Below are 15341 nucleotides of genomic sequence, written 5' to 3'. Positions count from 1 at the left end.
GATAGTACCAATCTTGAACTCTGGTGATGTTGAGTTGGGTTGTGTTTTAGGATTTGTTGCAGTAGTTGACTTTTTGTTTGCCCTGGTTCCCCTGGCAAAAAGAACGGGAGCCTTATTTAACTGGGCGAATTTCATGCTGCCCCAAGCCAGCATGAAATTCTGTTATGTTGTACCATCGTTTTATATTTTGGTTTAAGCCAATAAGAATACAATTTGGTCGGTTAAATCCCAAACTGCCAGCCCATCCTCGTTCGTTCAGTATCCAGGTAGATATTTAACAGGGTGAACTACAAGGTGAGGACTGGACATTAGGTCAGAAGCCCTGGTCGGTTCTCCACATTCCTTTAAAGGCTGTGGAGGTCTCCTCTGTTATTCAGCTTTGACCCCTTAAAAAGACAAAGACAATGAAAATAGGTAGAAACTGAAAACATCAACCATCCTGAATGGAGAACCTATAGACCAAGTAAAACATTTCGGTTATGTGGCACACTTTTTAGTAAAGATAGCAAATTAAATTTGGAAATAGACAGCAGAATTACAAAGCTAGTATAGTAGGAAGTTAAATGAATAAATTTATATGGAATAAGAGAGAGAGATTAGTCAAAACACTAAACTAGCTGTACGACAGTGTTCACACCAATTTTAACTTGGGTTAGAAATAAAATTCTTGATCAAGACTGGAGATCACAGATATGAGACTCCCGAGAAAGATTATGGGACTGAAAACAGATAGTATCGATGACTGTGTGATTAAAAATGAATATACTAAGAAAGAACTTTACATTTTAGCATTCAGGAATGTGTTAACAGAGCTAATCTCAGGTGATATGGTCATTTAAACAGAACGGAAGAGGTATGATTAGCTAAACAAGTGTTTCTTTGCCAGGATGGCAGGAAAAAGACCCAGGGGAAGACCATGGACCAAGTGGATTGATACAGTAAAGAATGCCTTAGAAGTCAGAAATATACGATCTGATAATATTGGAATGTTGACAGATAATAGGCTAATCTTGAGGAAAATTGTTGACAGGAAGTTAGTAATGATGTAACTTTTAATGTAGTATACTATCATAAGGTCCTGCATATCCCCTAAGGGTACATGTCATTAATTTGATGATGATCACAATTTGTTTTTGTGTCTCCATTCAACAAAAACAATTTCAGAAAATGGACTGCAATGTCATCCATTTACAAATTCTATACAGTGAATTTTTTCTGCTGTTAATGTCAGTTCTAATTAATTGGAATTAATGAGGATAAAATAACACTGTTCAATTGGAAGAAATTTTTTGTAATTCGTTATATCAGGTTTGCTATAAGGTACATATCACTCTATTTCTATTCAGTGTTTTGCATAGGTGATATGAAACTTAAAATGGCATGTAATGAAGTACAGTCATACTCTGAAGTTACGCGGTAGGTGGGACCAATAAAAAGCGTGCAAGTCGAATTCCAGTAACTCGGGGTATAATTTTGCATGTAATTTACATAAAAAACATACAACATATTAATTAATTGGGACCAAAGGTTTACAAAAACGCCTATATTTTTTGAGAAATATAATCATAATTGTAGTTTTTCGTACATAAAAAAAGGTTATTTCGATGTCAATGGTTTCAAAAAATCTAATAGATTCGTCTGACGTCATAATGTCTTTTTCTTGTCATGCAAAATTCTTCATAGCAATCTAATGATTTTTTTATTCCTTGCCTTGTGGCTACAATTCGTTCCTCGTTAGAATCCATGTCCTCCAAAATCTGTAAACCTTTCTTTTATGACCTGTGGATTCCTGTAGATCAAACTTCTTTGCTAGCTCACAAATTTTCATTCCGCCTTCAAAATCCTTAATAATGTTGAGTTTTGTTTCCAAAGTCAATATTTTTCTTTTCTTGCAGGCCGCAGAAGAATCCGACTTGCTTCTTCTGGACGAGAATATTTTTTATGTGATAAAATTTTTATCAAGAACATAACATTAAACAATCGCAAGGTTTGTAGACTATAAAAATCGTGTATGACTGGAGACCGCACGAAACACGTCAGTGCTTGTTCACAGCATGTGCGACACTGGCAAATGCGGCCGGCCCCAGAAAGATACGACTAGTGGTGAGGCGTGAAGCAGGACGGGAATATGTACATATAAGAAACCGCGTAACTCCGGATTCGCGTAAGTCGGGGTATGACTGTATTCTGGTTGCTGCACAAATGCAGGGCATACCAAAGATTAACATACATTGTTCAATAATTCTAATAGGTATTATTTTCATTTAAAGAGAATTATATTACCAGCATTTAAAGTTTTACAGTGGGAATTGCCTCTTCTGAAATTTGGCAATAAAAAACCCAATGGTATCTTTGTTGCAATTGGTAGTATGCTCAACACAGAAACTCTTTACATCTGGAAAACGTTGTAACATAGACAACTGTTCCTCAGTTAGATCAGCTCCAGCAATTCCAGTTCCCCCAATATGTGGGCTCTGTGGTACTAAGGAAAGGTCTTCAAAAGTATCAAGGGCCCATTTAACTATCTTCTCATTTTCTGATAGCACCCAGGTACATGTACTGTAAACAAGGAAACCGCCCACTCTAAGGAGTGACACTGCTGTTCTAAACAGATTTTTCTGTAGCACAGGATATGACTGTAGCTCATTTGGTTTCATAAGATTTATCAGCTGGGGTCGTTGACCTAAAGCACTACAAGGAGCATCAAGTAAAATCAAGTCAAACAACTCGGGAGGAAATGGGGGATGCGGAATATTTTCAGAATTTCTTAATTTCTGTGAATCCTCTTTACTTTTTGAACTGTCAAATGCTTTAACAGAATCATAAACAAAGGAATAAATACATGACAAACCACAACGAACTAAGTTTTTCTTAAGTTGTTCTATTTTGGATTTTGTTTTATCAAGTGCTATAATAATGCCTCTGTTTTTCATCAGCAAACCCAAGTGACTAGTTTTACCACCAGGGGCTGCACACATATCAAGTACCAACTGTCCTGCCTGAGGATTCAGTACATGTCCACAAGTAACTGATGGTAAATTCTGTAGAAATACTTCTTCTGGGAGTACTTCACTTAAAGATGGACTTATATATAATGGAGATGTCATATCAACAGCTAAACCTCTCACTGTTTGTGATGAGAAAATCTCTTGTCTGCTCATAACAGCAATACCGTTACCAACAAATACTTTGTTTCTTGTGTATGGTTTTGTTAATCCTCTTAAACATTTACCTTCTATATCTGCATACACTGCAACAGAGGCTCCTCTCTTAAGATTTGTTGGTGCAGCCAGGACTCCAGGAGTGTAGACATTTGCTCCTCTTAGGACTGCTATGCCACACATGAGACCTACAATTACTTCTTGTGAATGAGGTTCCACATGTGAAGACTCTCCTGGACCACATATAATTAATAAATCTGATAGTAATGGATGGCTAGTAATATAAAACTGACTGTTTGTTCTTTTGATGCTTTCTTCAGCAAGTATCCGTTTCAGCTTTATTTCAACATTGTCTAAAGTCGTTTTTAATGTATTAATTCTAAGAGTTGTATAGAGTGGAGGAATACACAACCAAGCTTCTAATTTGGAGAATAATGATTCAACCTTATTTTTCCCTAGAGAATGAACTAACTGATCATTGCAGAATTCATTCCTTAAGTATATCTGAAGTTCTGTATTTCCAGCAAATGGGGATAATGGATAGGTCATGATCTGTAAATGAATTCAAAATGTGAATTGCAAAAATAACAGGATCACTAAAGGAGCATGATCAGATATGTTTTATGGCCAATGTAGTACTTCTATCAAAACAACTGAGCTACTTTTCATGATGGCTAACTTCTGCAGATGGAATAATGGAATTATTTGTAGTATTAAAGCTTTACTCCAGTAACTGAAATAAAGAAAAGTTTAATTATAATAACTGTCATATAATTAAATAATTTTTAACTTATAATTAAATTATTACATCACAGCACATACATAAAAGTTTCCAATCCTAATATTTATGACAAATATTAGATGTGGAGGAGAATCATCATCAACAGTGACCCCACTTAAGTGGGAGAAGCTGCAGAAGAAGAAGAAGATTAGAAACTGGGTGGGGAGGAATATTTTTATACTTTATTTTTTTGAATATGCAATGATGTTATTTGCACCATAAGCAAATTGCTCGCCTATTCAGAGAGGTTTAACTCTGAACTCTAAATCAAAAGAAAACACCTGAAACTAAGCTATAAATCAAAATTGCACACAGATTTGCATCCCAGGATGTCTCATATAACTTAATCTCTTAATGAACCTATAAACCAATTAATCCTTTAAAAGATTAAGTCCTGATACTTTTATAACTAAAACAAAAATACTTTTGATTTACAAAACAGAACACAAATGTATCTTCTTCAAGTGTCTTTCCCTAGAACAGGGGTCGCCAAACTTCTTTGACCGTCAACCCCTTCAAGAGTTTCTTGACTTTTTATCGACCCCCCACCTCTATTTTACTATTACGTAATTATAATAGGACAAGCAAAAAAGACACTTATGTGAGTTTTTAGATTGTTTATTTTATGTATGTATTGTATGTATAATATAGTATATTATTATTATATTGGCTTAACATCAAAGGGATGCGTTTTTGACGTCCTTCTTAACATTATATATTTGATAGGAGGAATAAATAATATATAAAATATAAAATTGAATTTCGATAACAAAATAACAATAATACAATCTTCCTTATATATATGAAAATAAGACTTTTATTAACTTAGTATACAATTTACTAACGTTGTCAATGTGAAGGGTGTGCTTCGTGACTCTTGACAAGATTAACAATGATGGGTTCAAAATTAGTAAGTTTCAGCCTTAAATCGCCATGGAATTCTATATCTAGCTTATTTCTTTGTTTTGTTAAAATGGATTAACATGGCTGAAACCAGCTTCAACCATGTACGAGCTTGGAAATGCAAACAAAAAGGGGAGTACCACTTCAGAAAGTTTTGGATATTTTTCTACAACATTTATATTCATCCAAAAGTAAATTAAAGTCCTATTTTTAAAAAGCATCTTAGCTTCAAGATCAACTGACAATTCAATAAGTTTATCTTGTAAGTTACATTCGATATTTTCAATATCTGCAGAAAATGGCATGATAACCCAATCTGGAATGTGCATGTTTTCAAAATCTGCACAGCGCAATTTAAAATCATCGCTCAAATTTTGAAGATGTTTGTGTATATTTCTAAGTCTTCATCTTTTACTTCCAATTGCTGTAGATTCGAAAAGTACTGAAAATCTTTTCGTAACAATGATGATTTAAATAAGGCTAATTTAGCTTGGAAGCCTAAAAGAATTGTCCGAGCTTGAATAATAGTGACATCTTTACCTTATAGACGGGTCATTAAATTTTGAAAATAAGTCTGCCAAGTAGAAAATATGATTCTTATTTCTCTTCAGTTCATCACTCAAAAACAAATTAACATCTATAAGAAACTCTAGGGTTGAGTCGAACAACTCAACAAATCTTTGTAGACTCGCACCTCTAGACAACCGTCTTACTTCGGTATGCAAGAGTAATTGGTTTGATACTTCATTTTTTTCACAAAGTTTGGCAAAGAATCGCGATTTAAGAGGATGATCTCTAATTTGATTAATAGATTTAATACACACCATGTGTGTGTGTGTACATGCGCGTGCGTGTGTGTGTATACATATATATGGTGGGGTGGTCCGAATATACTGAATAAGGACTCGTGGACCAACAGGGCCATAAGGGGCAATCATCTTGATTGTAAGGGAAGCGGCACTCCCATGGACCCCTAGCTGGATCTATCCTCTCCTTCTTCTACTTTGAGGAAGACCCACTTACTTTAATCTTTCCTATAAGGCCTTATCAGCCAACTCTTCTTACTTTATGACCCTTGTGCTATTAGAGTACTCGAGGGCCATGGGGTCTTTTCATTTCTGGCCTTACAACTATGTCCTCTCTATAAACCTTACTATATTTCTTCTATAATCTACCCTTTCCCCTTCAATATACCCTATTCCTCCTATGGGTTTAAATTCGGAAGAAGGCGAGTTCAGAAGCCTTAAGGTAGCAGCCCTACCACTGAACTATTCCATCGTCAGGCTAGTCCCCTGACATGGAGAACATAACCATACTTGTAAGCTGACAGAAAAAGATAATCGGATTGAATCTATGGGAAACGACCCTGGAATGGAAAAAGGAAAACGAAAATGGAAACGACAAAATATAATACACATAGCAAACTGGAATGTAAGAGGAATAGCATATAAAGAAATAGAATTAGACCAGTTATTAAATGAAAGAAATTTTAAAATAGCAGTAATCACTGAAACAAAAAAGAAATTAAAAGGAACTATGAGAACTGAAAAATTTGTTGTGATATACAGTGGAGTCGACAGAGACCCCAATGAGCACAAGCAGGAGTCACGATATGGATTCATAACTCCCTTTCAAAACAGTTAAAGCATTATAAATTATGGAATGAAAGAATAATAGAAGCTAGAATAAAAATAGATAGAGGCTATTTAGCAATAATTGGTTTATATGCCCCAGAAGAAGGAAGAGAACAGGATAATATTGATTTTTATAAATCAGCTACAAAACATATATAATAAAATAAATAAAAATTATTACATAATTTTAGCAGGAGACTTAAATGCAAGAATTGGAAACACGAAAATTAATAATAATACAGGAATACATGGAGAACACACTCTAAACAGAAATGGTAAAAAATTGATTGACTATGTAGTTTATAATAACCTAAAAATAATGAATTCCTTCTATAAACATAAAGACATACATAAATATACTTGGGCAGCAAGAGGATGGAAATCAATATTAGATTACTTCATATTAAATGAAAAGACATCAAAATTTTCACTAGATGTTAGAGTTCACAGAGGATATGAAATAAGCAGTGACCACTTCCTTGTTAAAATAAAATTAAGATTACCACCTAAATGGCTACAAGTAACAAGAACAGAAAGAAAAATTGAAACATTTGTTTATAAAACTAGACTATTGAATGACACAAATGTACAATGGCTATATGAACACAGAATTAACCAGTATCTAGATAAAATAAAACAAAATGAAGAAATAGAATGGCTTAATATAAAAACGATACTAAATGCAGCAGCAAATGAAAGCTTAGGAAAGACCAAAAAATTCAATAAAAGAAAAAAACTGAAGATCTGGGATGATACAATCAAAGAAATAATCAAAAAGAAAAAAGAAGCCTATCACAAATGGTTAAGCAGTAAAAGATTAGAAGATGAAATAAAATATAAAAGAATAAGAGCCATAGCTAAAAGAGAAGTCAGAAAAAGACAGAGAATCATGGAATAAATTTGTTTCTAATTTAGAACATGATTTATATAAAATAAGATCCAATGTATATAAGATTTTGAAACACCTAAATGCAGATACCAAAGAAAACATAAAATTAAACACTGAATTGAAATTAGAAGAATTTCTAAATTACTACACAGAACTGTGGACAGACAAATATTTTAAAAAAGACAACTGGCAAACAATTAACAAAAATGAAAAGGAAATAACTGAAGAAGAATTAGAAATCAACCTGAAAGAAACAAGAAACGGAAAATCACCTGGAGAAGATAAGCTAGGTTCAGAACTATATAAATACGCAAGAACAAGATTCAAAAAAAGACTCTTATTATTTTTAAATAAAATTTACTCAACTGGTATCCCCCCAATAGAATGGAAAAAAGCAATTGTGATTCCTATCTTTAAGAAAGGTAATAGAGATGACCCTAAAAACTATAGAGGTATCAGTATACTAAATTCATGTTACAAAATATACAGCAGAATCTTAAATAACAAACTAATGAAATATTCCGAAAACTTTATTCTAGAGGTACAAAATGGATTTAGAAAAGGACAATCACATATAGATCCAGCCTTCTGCCTAAAATTAATAATAGAGAAAAGAAGAGAATATAATTTAGAAACACATATTGCATTTATTGACTTTGAAAAAGCATTTGAGAAAGTTAAAAGAAACATATTAAAAGAAAGACAAATACCAAATAATATCCTAAAAGCTGTCACAAGTATATATGAAAATAATCAAATACAAATAAGATTAAATCATGAGCTATCATATACAATAGAGATAAACCAAGGGGTCCGACAGGGATGTCCCCTCTCAGCAACTCTTTTTAATATCTACTTAAATGAAATAATAATAAAATGGAGTAAAAATTTACATCAAGGAATTAAACTTTCACCTACAGTTAACTTAAACACTCTCCTCTTTGCAGATGACCAAATAATAATTACAAATTCTGAAGATAACTTACAGAAAGCTATTTTAAATCTAAACGAGATAGCCAAAGATTATGGTATGATAACATCAATGGAAAAATCAAAAACTATGGCCTTTAAAGGACAAGATCCAGCAAGAACTAAAATAGTATTAGATAACAAGATCTTAGAACAGGTGAATTCATTTAACTACCTAGGATGTATGATCACTTATGAAAATGAAAAAGATATAAACATAAAAATTGCAAAATATTTAAAAATAACAGGAGTAATTAACTCTATATTTAAACCAAACCTAGTTCAAAAACAAACCAGGCTAAAAGTATACAATACATTAGCCCTACCGGTCTTAATGTATGTAAGCGAAATCTGGACAATAAAACAAAAAGACAAACAAAGATTAACAACAGCAGAAATGAAGTTTATGAGAAAAACTGCAAAGTATACCCTATTTGATCACAAAAGAAACGAAGATATTATGAAAGAATTAAACCAAGAACCAGTAATTGAAAAAATTAAAAAATATAAACATAGATGGATGGAACACGTTCAAAGAATGAAAACAGAAAGATTACCAAAACAAGCCTTAAAGTACAAGCCATTAGGAAAAAGAAAACCAGGACGTCCTCTTAAACGATTCAACAATGACTTCTAAGGCCGGAACAGGCCATACTAGGCCTAAATCCTTGATACGTATGATGATGATGATGATGATACACACTCTTAGAGTATCATGCATTTTGTCACTGAGAGTTTTTGCCACCAAATGGTTTCGGTGCAACACACAGTGAATAGTACCTACACTTTGAACTTTTTCTTTCAGAAAGACAGCGAAACCTCGATAACAGCCAACAATTGCAGGTGTGCCATCTGTGGCTACTGCTATCATATTAGTAAATGGAATATCATACTTATTTAAATATTCCTCCAATCACTGAAAAATTGTCAACCCCATTCCATCACTTTCAAGATATTTTGCAAATAAAAATTCGTCAATAATTTGATGTTTGGTTTTACTATAATATCTTACATAAGCCACAAGAATAGAAGAACTATCGAATATAGATTCATCAAGTTGGATGGAGAACTTACTATTTTTGAGTTCTGATACTACAGTTTTTTCTACATCTTCAGCCATTTCACGGTATTCACACTCAATGGTGAGCATTTTAAAACAGGGCCAGAATCTTTTTTCATTATGGTTTCAATTACTTCTTTGATTGCAGGTATAACAATGTCCTCTGCAATTGTATATGGTTTTCCTTTTTTTTGCTATATTAAAAGAAATATTGTAGGAGGCTGTTAATCCTTGTTTATTGTCAGCTTCGGCAGGTGTTTTCATAAATGATTTTATAGTTGGTCGATGTGTGTATTTCTCTTTCAGTTCTTTAAAAAAAAGTCAAGATCTTTATCTTTCTTATCAGGATGGAGTCTTTGAAGATGATCTTTCATTTTTGCTGGTTTCATTGCTAAAAGTTTTTTCACAAAGAAGACACACAGGCCTCATTTCGTTTCTTAATGAAGCAATAAACCCAAGTTTCAAATATTCTAACGAATTGTCTGCATTTCTTTTTAGAATCTGAAGCTGCCATTGTGGTTACTGGGGTTGTAACAAAATAATTAAAATTGAAGTCAGTAAGCAAAAGTAATAAGTCTAAATAATATACCTACTCACGTATTTCTATAAGATGTACAAAATTACCAGCCCCACTCAACTCTTCAACATAGAGAAGTTTAGTTTGTGAATGAATAACGATTAAATTATAATAAGTATGTTGATGCAGTTGGCTTTGCACTTCGCAACGATATGCGTGGGGAAGGAGTGTCCCAGGTTCGATTCCCATCAGCGATGTGAGGAATTTGAGGATCTTCCTCAGGCATAGCCAAGTTAGCCTTTTTTGGGCATGGGCAGTAGGGGTTTTTTCTGCCAGTTTTCTGGTGTTTCATCCTACAAGCAGCCAAACCGGCCCAGTGAGCATACGTTTCTGCAGTCAAAAATATATCCCCCCCCCAGCGGCAGACTAGGCGACATGTCGGCTGGGAGTGGTACTAACAAGAAGTCGCATCTAAATAACACGCACACCCCTGCATAGGAAGCAGGAATAATGCGTAGTGAAAGAAGGAGAAGATGTTGATGAATTTTAGAACATTAATGCTCTCTTGTAAGTCGATGCGCAAAAATGAGACTAGGATCGAATAAGTATAAGTAAATAAGCAATCATGCATGTGTTGCAATCTCGCTCCCGCCGCACAGGAACCACCGACATCGGTTTATTGGCAAATACATCATTTTGGCCTACTTGATTGGCCTCCGTAACTATTTTCATGACCTTGCTCCATCTTACAGGTCCTATTCATATCACTGTTCCCACAATTCACTCTTAATTGCATTGTCATTCAGGATGGAGATAATCCAAGTTAACCAAATTAAATATTACCCGTACAATGATGTCTTATATTTTTCTATCGACACCTAACAATGTTATATCGACCACTTTGGCGACCACTGCCCTAGAAGGAGGACGGCAACCATGTAACGGAACTTTTTTCTTTCTGTTGCTGCTCTGGAACATTTACAGCAATCCCTCAATTAATGCGCCCCGATCAGTGTGTCCTTTTATTTCAATACCCAAATTCAATTAGTGCGCCTATATACATCTTAAAAATAAATGTTACAGATTTTAAAAATTTTCGATCTATACATTTTTTATGGTTAACCATTTAAAAAATCACTCACCAGGATGAAATAATTTAGTTACCAATTTGAAACATTTTACAAAGTTATTTTTAATGGCATACTACACTATGTTCCAAATTTACCGCCAAAATTTATGTCGTCTGCTTTACATAGCATTTTGCTGATCATATCACGTGCAATTGTTTTCCTTACTTTTTTATTTTAAATTATTTTCCTAACCTTTAATCAGGAATAAAAGAATTAGTGAGCAAAAAATAGAAGTGTGAAAATGATTCGATAATATGATTGGAAGAAAAACTTGAAATAATAAAGAAAATGAACAAGGTGAGTCCAGAGCAGAGATAGGACAAGAACACAAAAATGGGTGAATCAACTGCTGAATACAAAGAGAAAGGTAAGGCTGCTTCAAGTTCATCATGCATGCACTCGAAATCAAAGTATTATAATGACTGAATTAGAGAGCCTTCTTTTTACATGGATCGAAGATTGTAATTAAAAACGGATCGTGCTAAACACTGGCCTTATTAAATCAAAAGCACCGTCTCTTTGTAACCTGGAAAGAAGAAGAATTCTACATTAGTGCTGCGTGATTTGAGCGTTTCAAAAAGAGAAATAGCCTACATAATGTTCTAATCACAGGAGAAGATACAAGTGCAGATAAGGAGATATCCAGAGATTTTGAAGAAAATTGTGTAAGAAGGAGACTATTGTGATCAACAAATGTTTAATGTCGATGAAACCGGCTTTTTTTGGAAGCGAATGCCTTCCAAGACTTTTCTAGCCAAGTGAGAAATCTCAACCTGGTTATAAAGTCGCAAAGTCGAATGAAATTACTGCTAGCAATATGCGAGCTGTTTGGAAGCACATTCTTTCACATTGTGCAAATGATTTTAGAGGCTTTTCAAATGAATCTAAATTAATTAAATCTCATTCTGAGAAGTTGAGTGATTCCGACCTACTAAATTTAGATACACTGCGGGAAGATCCTGAACAATATGAAGAAAATTTAATCACTGATAAGCCCAAAGGGGTTTCACAGAAACAATTTGAAAATAGTTTTTGTACAATCGAAGTTTTTAAGCAGCAATGCTTAGAGGATGACCCTGGTGAAGAGAGAACCAGTAAAATTTGCAGAAGAGGCAACAGGGCCATACCGTCAGTTGTATGAAAAAAGAAACAGAATGCCCACCAAACTACGTTAGCTCAATTCTTTGTTAAGAAGCAGAATAATAAATTTATATTCTGAATATGTTTTATTGTCTTTCAGCTTCATGGTTTTCCTTTAACTAGGCCCTGAGACATACCCTAATTCTTTAATAAAAAAATTAAGGGGTCAAAAAAGAAATCTGAGGAACGAATTATACATTTTCCCGTAGGTTATAATATTCGATTAGTGCGTTTTCAATTAATGCGCCTGTTTTAAAGAACGCATGAGGCACACTAATCAAGGGATTGTTGTATTTTAATTCAAGCCAGTCCAATCCTTAATGTCTTCAAACCACATTCTCTTGGGTCTACCTCTCCCTCTTTTTCCATCCAGTTTCCCTTCTAATATTAATTTCTGAATGCCTTCTTGTCTAGTTAGATGTCCAAAATATTTAAGTTTTGTTCTTTAATTATTTTTATTAATGTTCTTTTCATTTTTACTTTCTTTAAAACATCTTCAATTTTCATTTTCTCTGTCCATGATATTTTCAACATTCTTCTGATAGTCCACATTTCGAAAGATTCTAATTTTTTCTCTGCTTCTTTATTTAGAGTCCATGTTTCACTGTTGTAGAGAAGACTTGACCAGATATAGCATTTTATTAATATTTTTCTTGTGTCTATGTTAATGTCTCTGGATGTTAGAACAGTTTTCATATCAATAAAGGCTTTTCTTGCTATCTCTATTCTTTTTATTTCTTTAAAGGAATTTCCTCAATCTGTAAACATTTGTCCCAAATATATAAAATACTGAACCTGTTCAATTTTCTTTTTGTTAACAGTTATGTTTAATTTCTTATTTATTGGTTCTTTTGATATAATCATGCACTTTGTTTTCTTTAGGTTAATAATTAATCGCCAGCCTGGTTGGTCGAGTGGTTAGCGTATCTGCTCTCCAGCCAATAGGCTGCGGGTTTGAATCCCACGTAGGCATGGATGTTTGTGATTGTCTTCCACCTTCATACATTCCTTCACCCAAGTATAGATATACTCTCCTAATATGGACTGGGTCACCATAGGAGTAGTAGACCCAAACCTCACGCAATGGGAGAGGCTTTCACCCTACAGTGGGTAGAAATATAGGCTGTTCATCATCATCAATAATTAATCCCATGTCGAAGCTTCTGTTGTAAATTTCTGCGACTTAGTTTTGAAATTCATCTTCAGATTCAGCTATAAGGACTGTGTCATCTGCATATCGGAAGTTGTTGAAGTTCCTACCCCCGACTTTTACACCCTTCAATTCTGAAATATCTTTAAAAACTTGCTCACTATATATATTATACAGTAAGGGTGATAAGACGCATCTGTCTTATCCCTTTTTTGATTTCAAAATTGTCAGAATATGCATTTTTATATCCTATTGAGACCATTTGATTCCAGTATATATTTGTAATTATGCATAGATCTTTTCCTTTTAACCCATTATTCTGTATCATATGTATTAATTTCTTGTGATCTATTGAATCAAATGCTTTGGTGTAATCAATAAAACAAAGATATATGCTTTTCTGGTTATCGAGGCTTCTTTCACATAACGTTTTCAAATTGAAAATTCCTTCTCTTGTACCTTTGTCTTTTTGAAAACCTGATTGAGTGTCTTCTATTTCTATTGACAAAATGCCTTTTATTCTTTCTAGGATTATTCTCAGTAGTAATTTTATAACATGGCTTGTTAAACTTATTAGTCTATTCTGAACATTCAAAAATTCTTGGAATTTAGGAATAGTGACAAAGATGGATTTCCTTAGATCATCAGGTCTCCATGTATCCTGTATTATAGATGTTATTAAAAATAACCTTTAGGTCATTAATTGTGTTTTCATTTAACTTCTTTAACAATTCGATAGGGATCTGATCAGGGCCTGGTGTTTTACCTGTTTTCATTTGACTTAGAGCATATTCTATTTCTTCATATGTAATTGGTCCACCATCCATATTTTGTTTATCTGGTGCATCTGTGTGATCAGAGTCAAACAGTTTTTTCCCATATTCCTCTATTTCTTTACATCTTTCATTTAGCCACTTGTCTTTAGCCTTCCTGCATTCATTTTTTTATAATTTTACTGAGTATTTTATACTGTTGTGTACTTTTCTTTTTTCGTCTTTCATTCATAAGTTCTAATATTGATTCTGTCATCCAGGTTTTTCTTATTGTATTTAATTGTTGGAATAATTTTCTTAGCTGTCTCATATATTGCACTTCTAAAATTTGACAATCTGTTTTCAATTTCCTCTGTATTGCAAAGTATATTGTCTTCTGTTTTATATCCTACATGATCTAATTTCTTCCTATTTTCTGAGTTATACACCATTATGTTGTTAGGTATATTCAGAGCTGTCAAATCAAGTCTTTCAGTATGATTGTTTTTAGAAGTGGTTTTTAGTTTAATTTTTAAAGTAGACACAACAGGGTTATGGTCTGAACCTATATCAGCACCTGGGTATGTTTTAATGTTGGTTATATTATTTTTGCATCTATTATTTATCATTATGAAATCTATTTGGTTTCTTATAGAGTTATCTAGTTTGTCCAAGTATATAGTCTGCACTTTGGATGTTGAATTACTAAGTGAACACTTTGCAATGGTATACCATCCAGGTATTGAAGTAATGAGAGAGACAGACTTATATGGGAACTGAGGTAAATGAAATGGAGGTGCATAGCATATTACAGAACTTTGATGTGAATACAGCTATTGGATTAGATGGTATATCAGCTCTAGTTTTACACGAAGGTGCAAAGGAATTGTCAGTGCACCTTTGACCACATTGCTTGATCTAAGTCTCAGCTCCAGAGTAGTCCCAATGGAGTGGATAGAGAAGAAAAATAGTTCCATTGCATAAAGAAGGCTCTAAGACTGATATAACAAATTACTGACTAATCAGCATATCAGGAGTTGTCAAGATACTGGAGAAGTTGGTCAAGAGCAAAATACAGGAATAGATAGATGGAAATGGGTACTGTATGGGAGACAACATGATTCTGTGTTGGGTAGGTCATGCCTCAGTTTGCTCATCTTTTATAATACAGTGACAGATGAACTGGATAAAAATAATGGGTTTAAAGTGATACTGCTGAATGTGCAAAAACCTTTGAGAGGATATCACACGGAAT

At 33.7% G+C, this 15341-nt stretch overlaps 1 protein-coding gene across 1 annotated transcript in view; it reads right to left on the bottom strand.

Moving 5' to 3' along the window:
* Window positions 1-1285: 1285 nt before the first annotated feature.
* Window positions 1286-15341, bottom strand: part of LOC150092572 (tRNA (cytosine(72)-C(5))-methyltransferase NSUN6) — a 32034-nt gene continuing 17978 nt past the window's right edge. The window contains exon 2 of the mRNA XM_090414596.1: window positions 1286-3894. Within this exon, the coding sequence (XP_090270722.1) occupies window positions 2298-3710 (1413 nt within the window). The 5' untranslated portion in view covers window positions 3711-3894 and the 3' untranslated portion in view covers window positions 1286-2297. The remainder of the gene's footprint in view (window positions 3895-15341) is intronic.

The sequence above is a fragment of the Typopeltis vanoorti genome, chromosome 25, assembly GCF_054136105.1.
Source record: "Typopeltis vanoorti isolate ZY-2024b chromosome 25, IOZ_Tvanoo_1.0, whole genome shotgun sequence".
Classification (NCBI taxonomy): domain Eukaryota; kingdom Metazoa; phylum Arthropoda; class Arachnida; order Uropygi; family Thelyphonidae; genus Typopeltis; species Typopeltis vanoorti.
The sequence above is the reverse complement of the archived record's forward strand: the minus strand, read 5'-3'. Positions and strand labels throughout refer to the sequence as shown.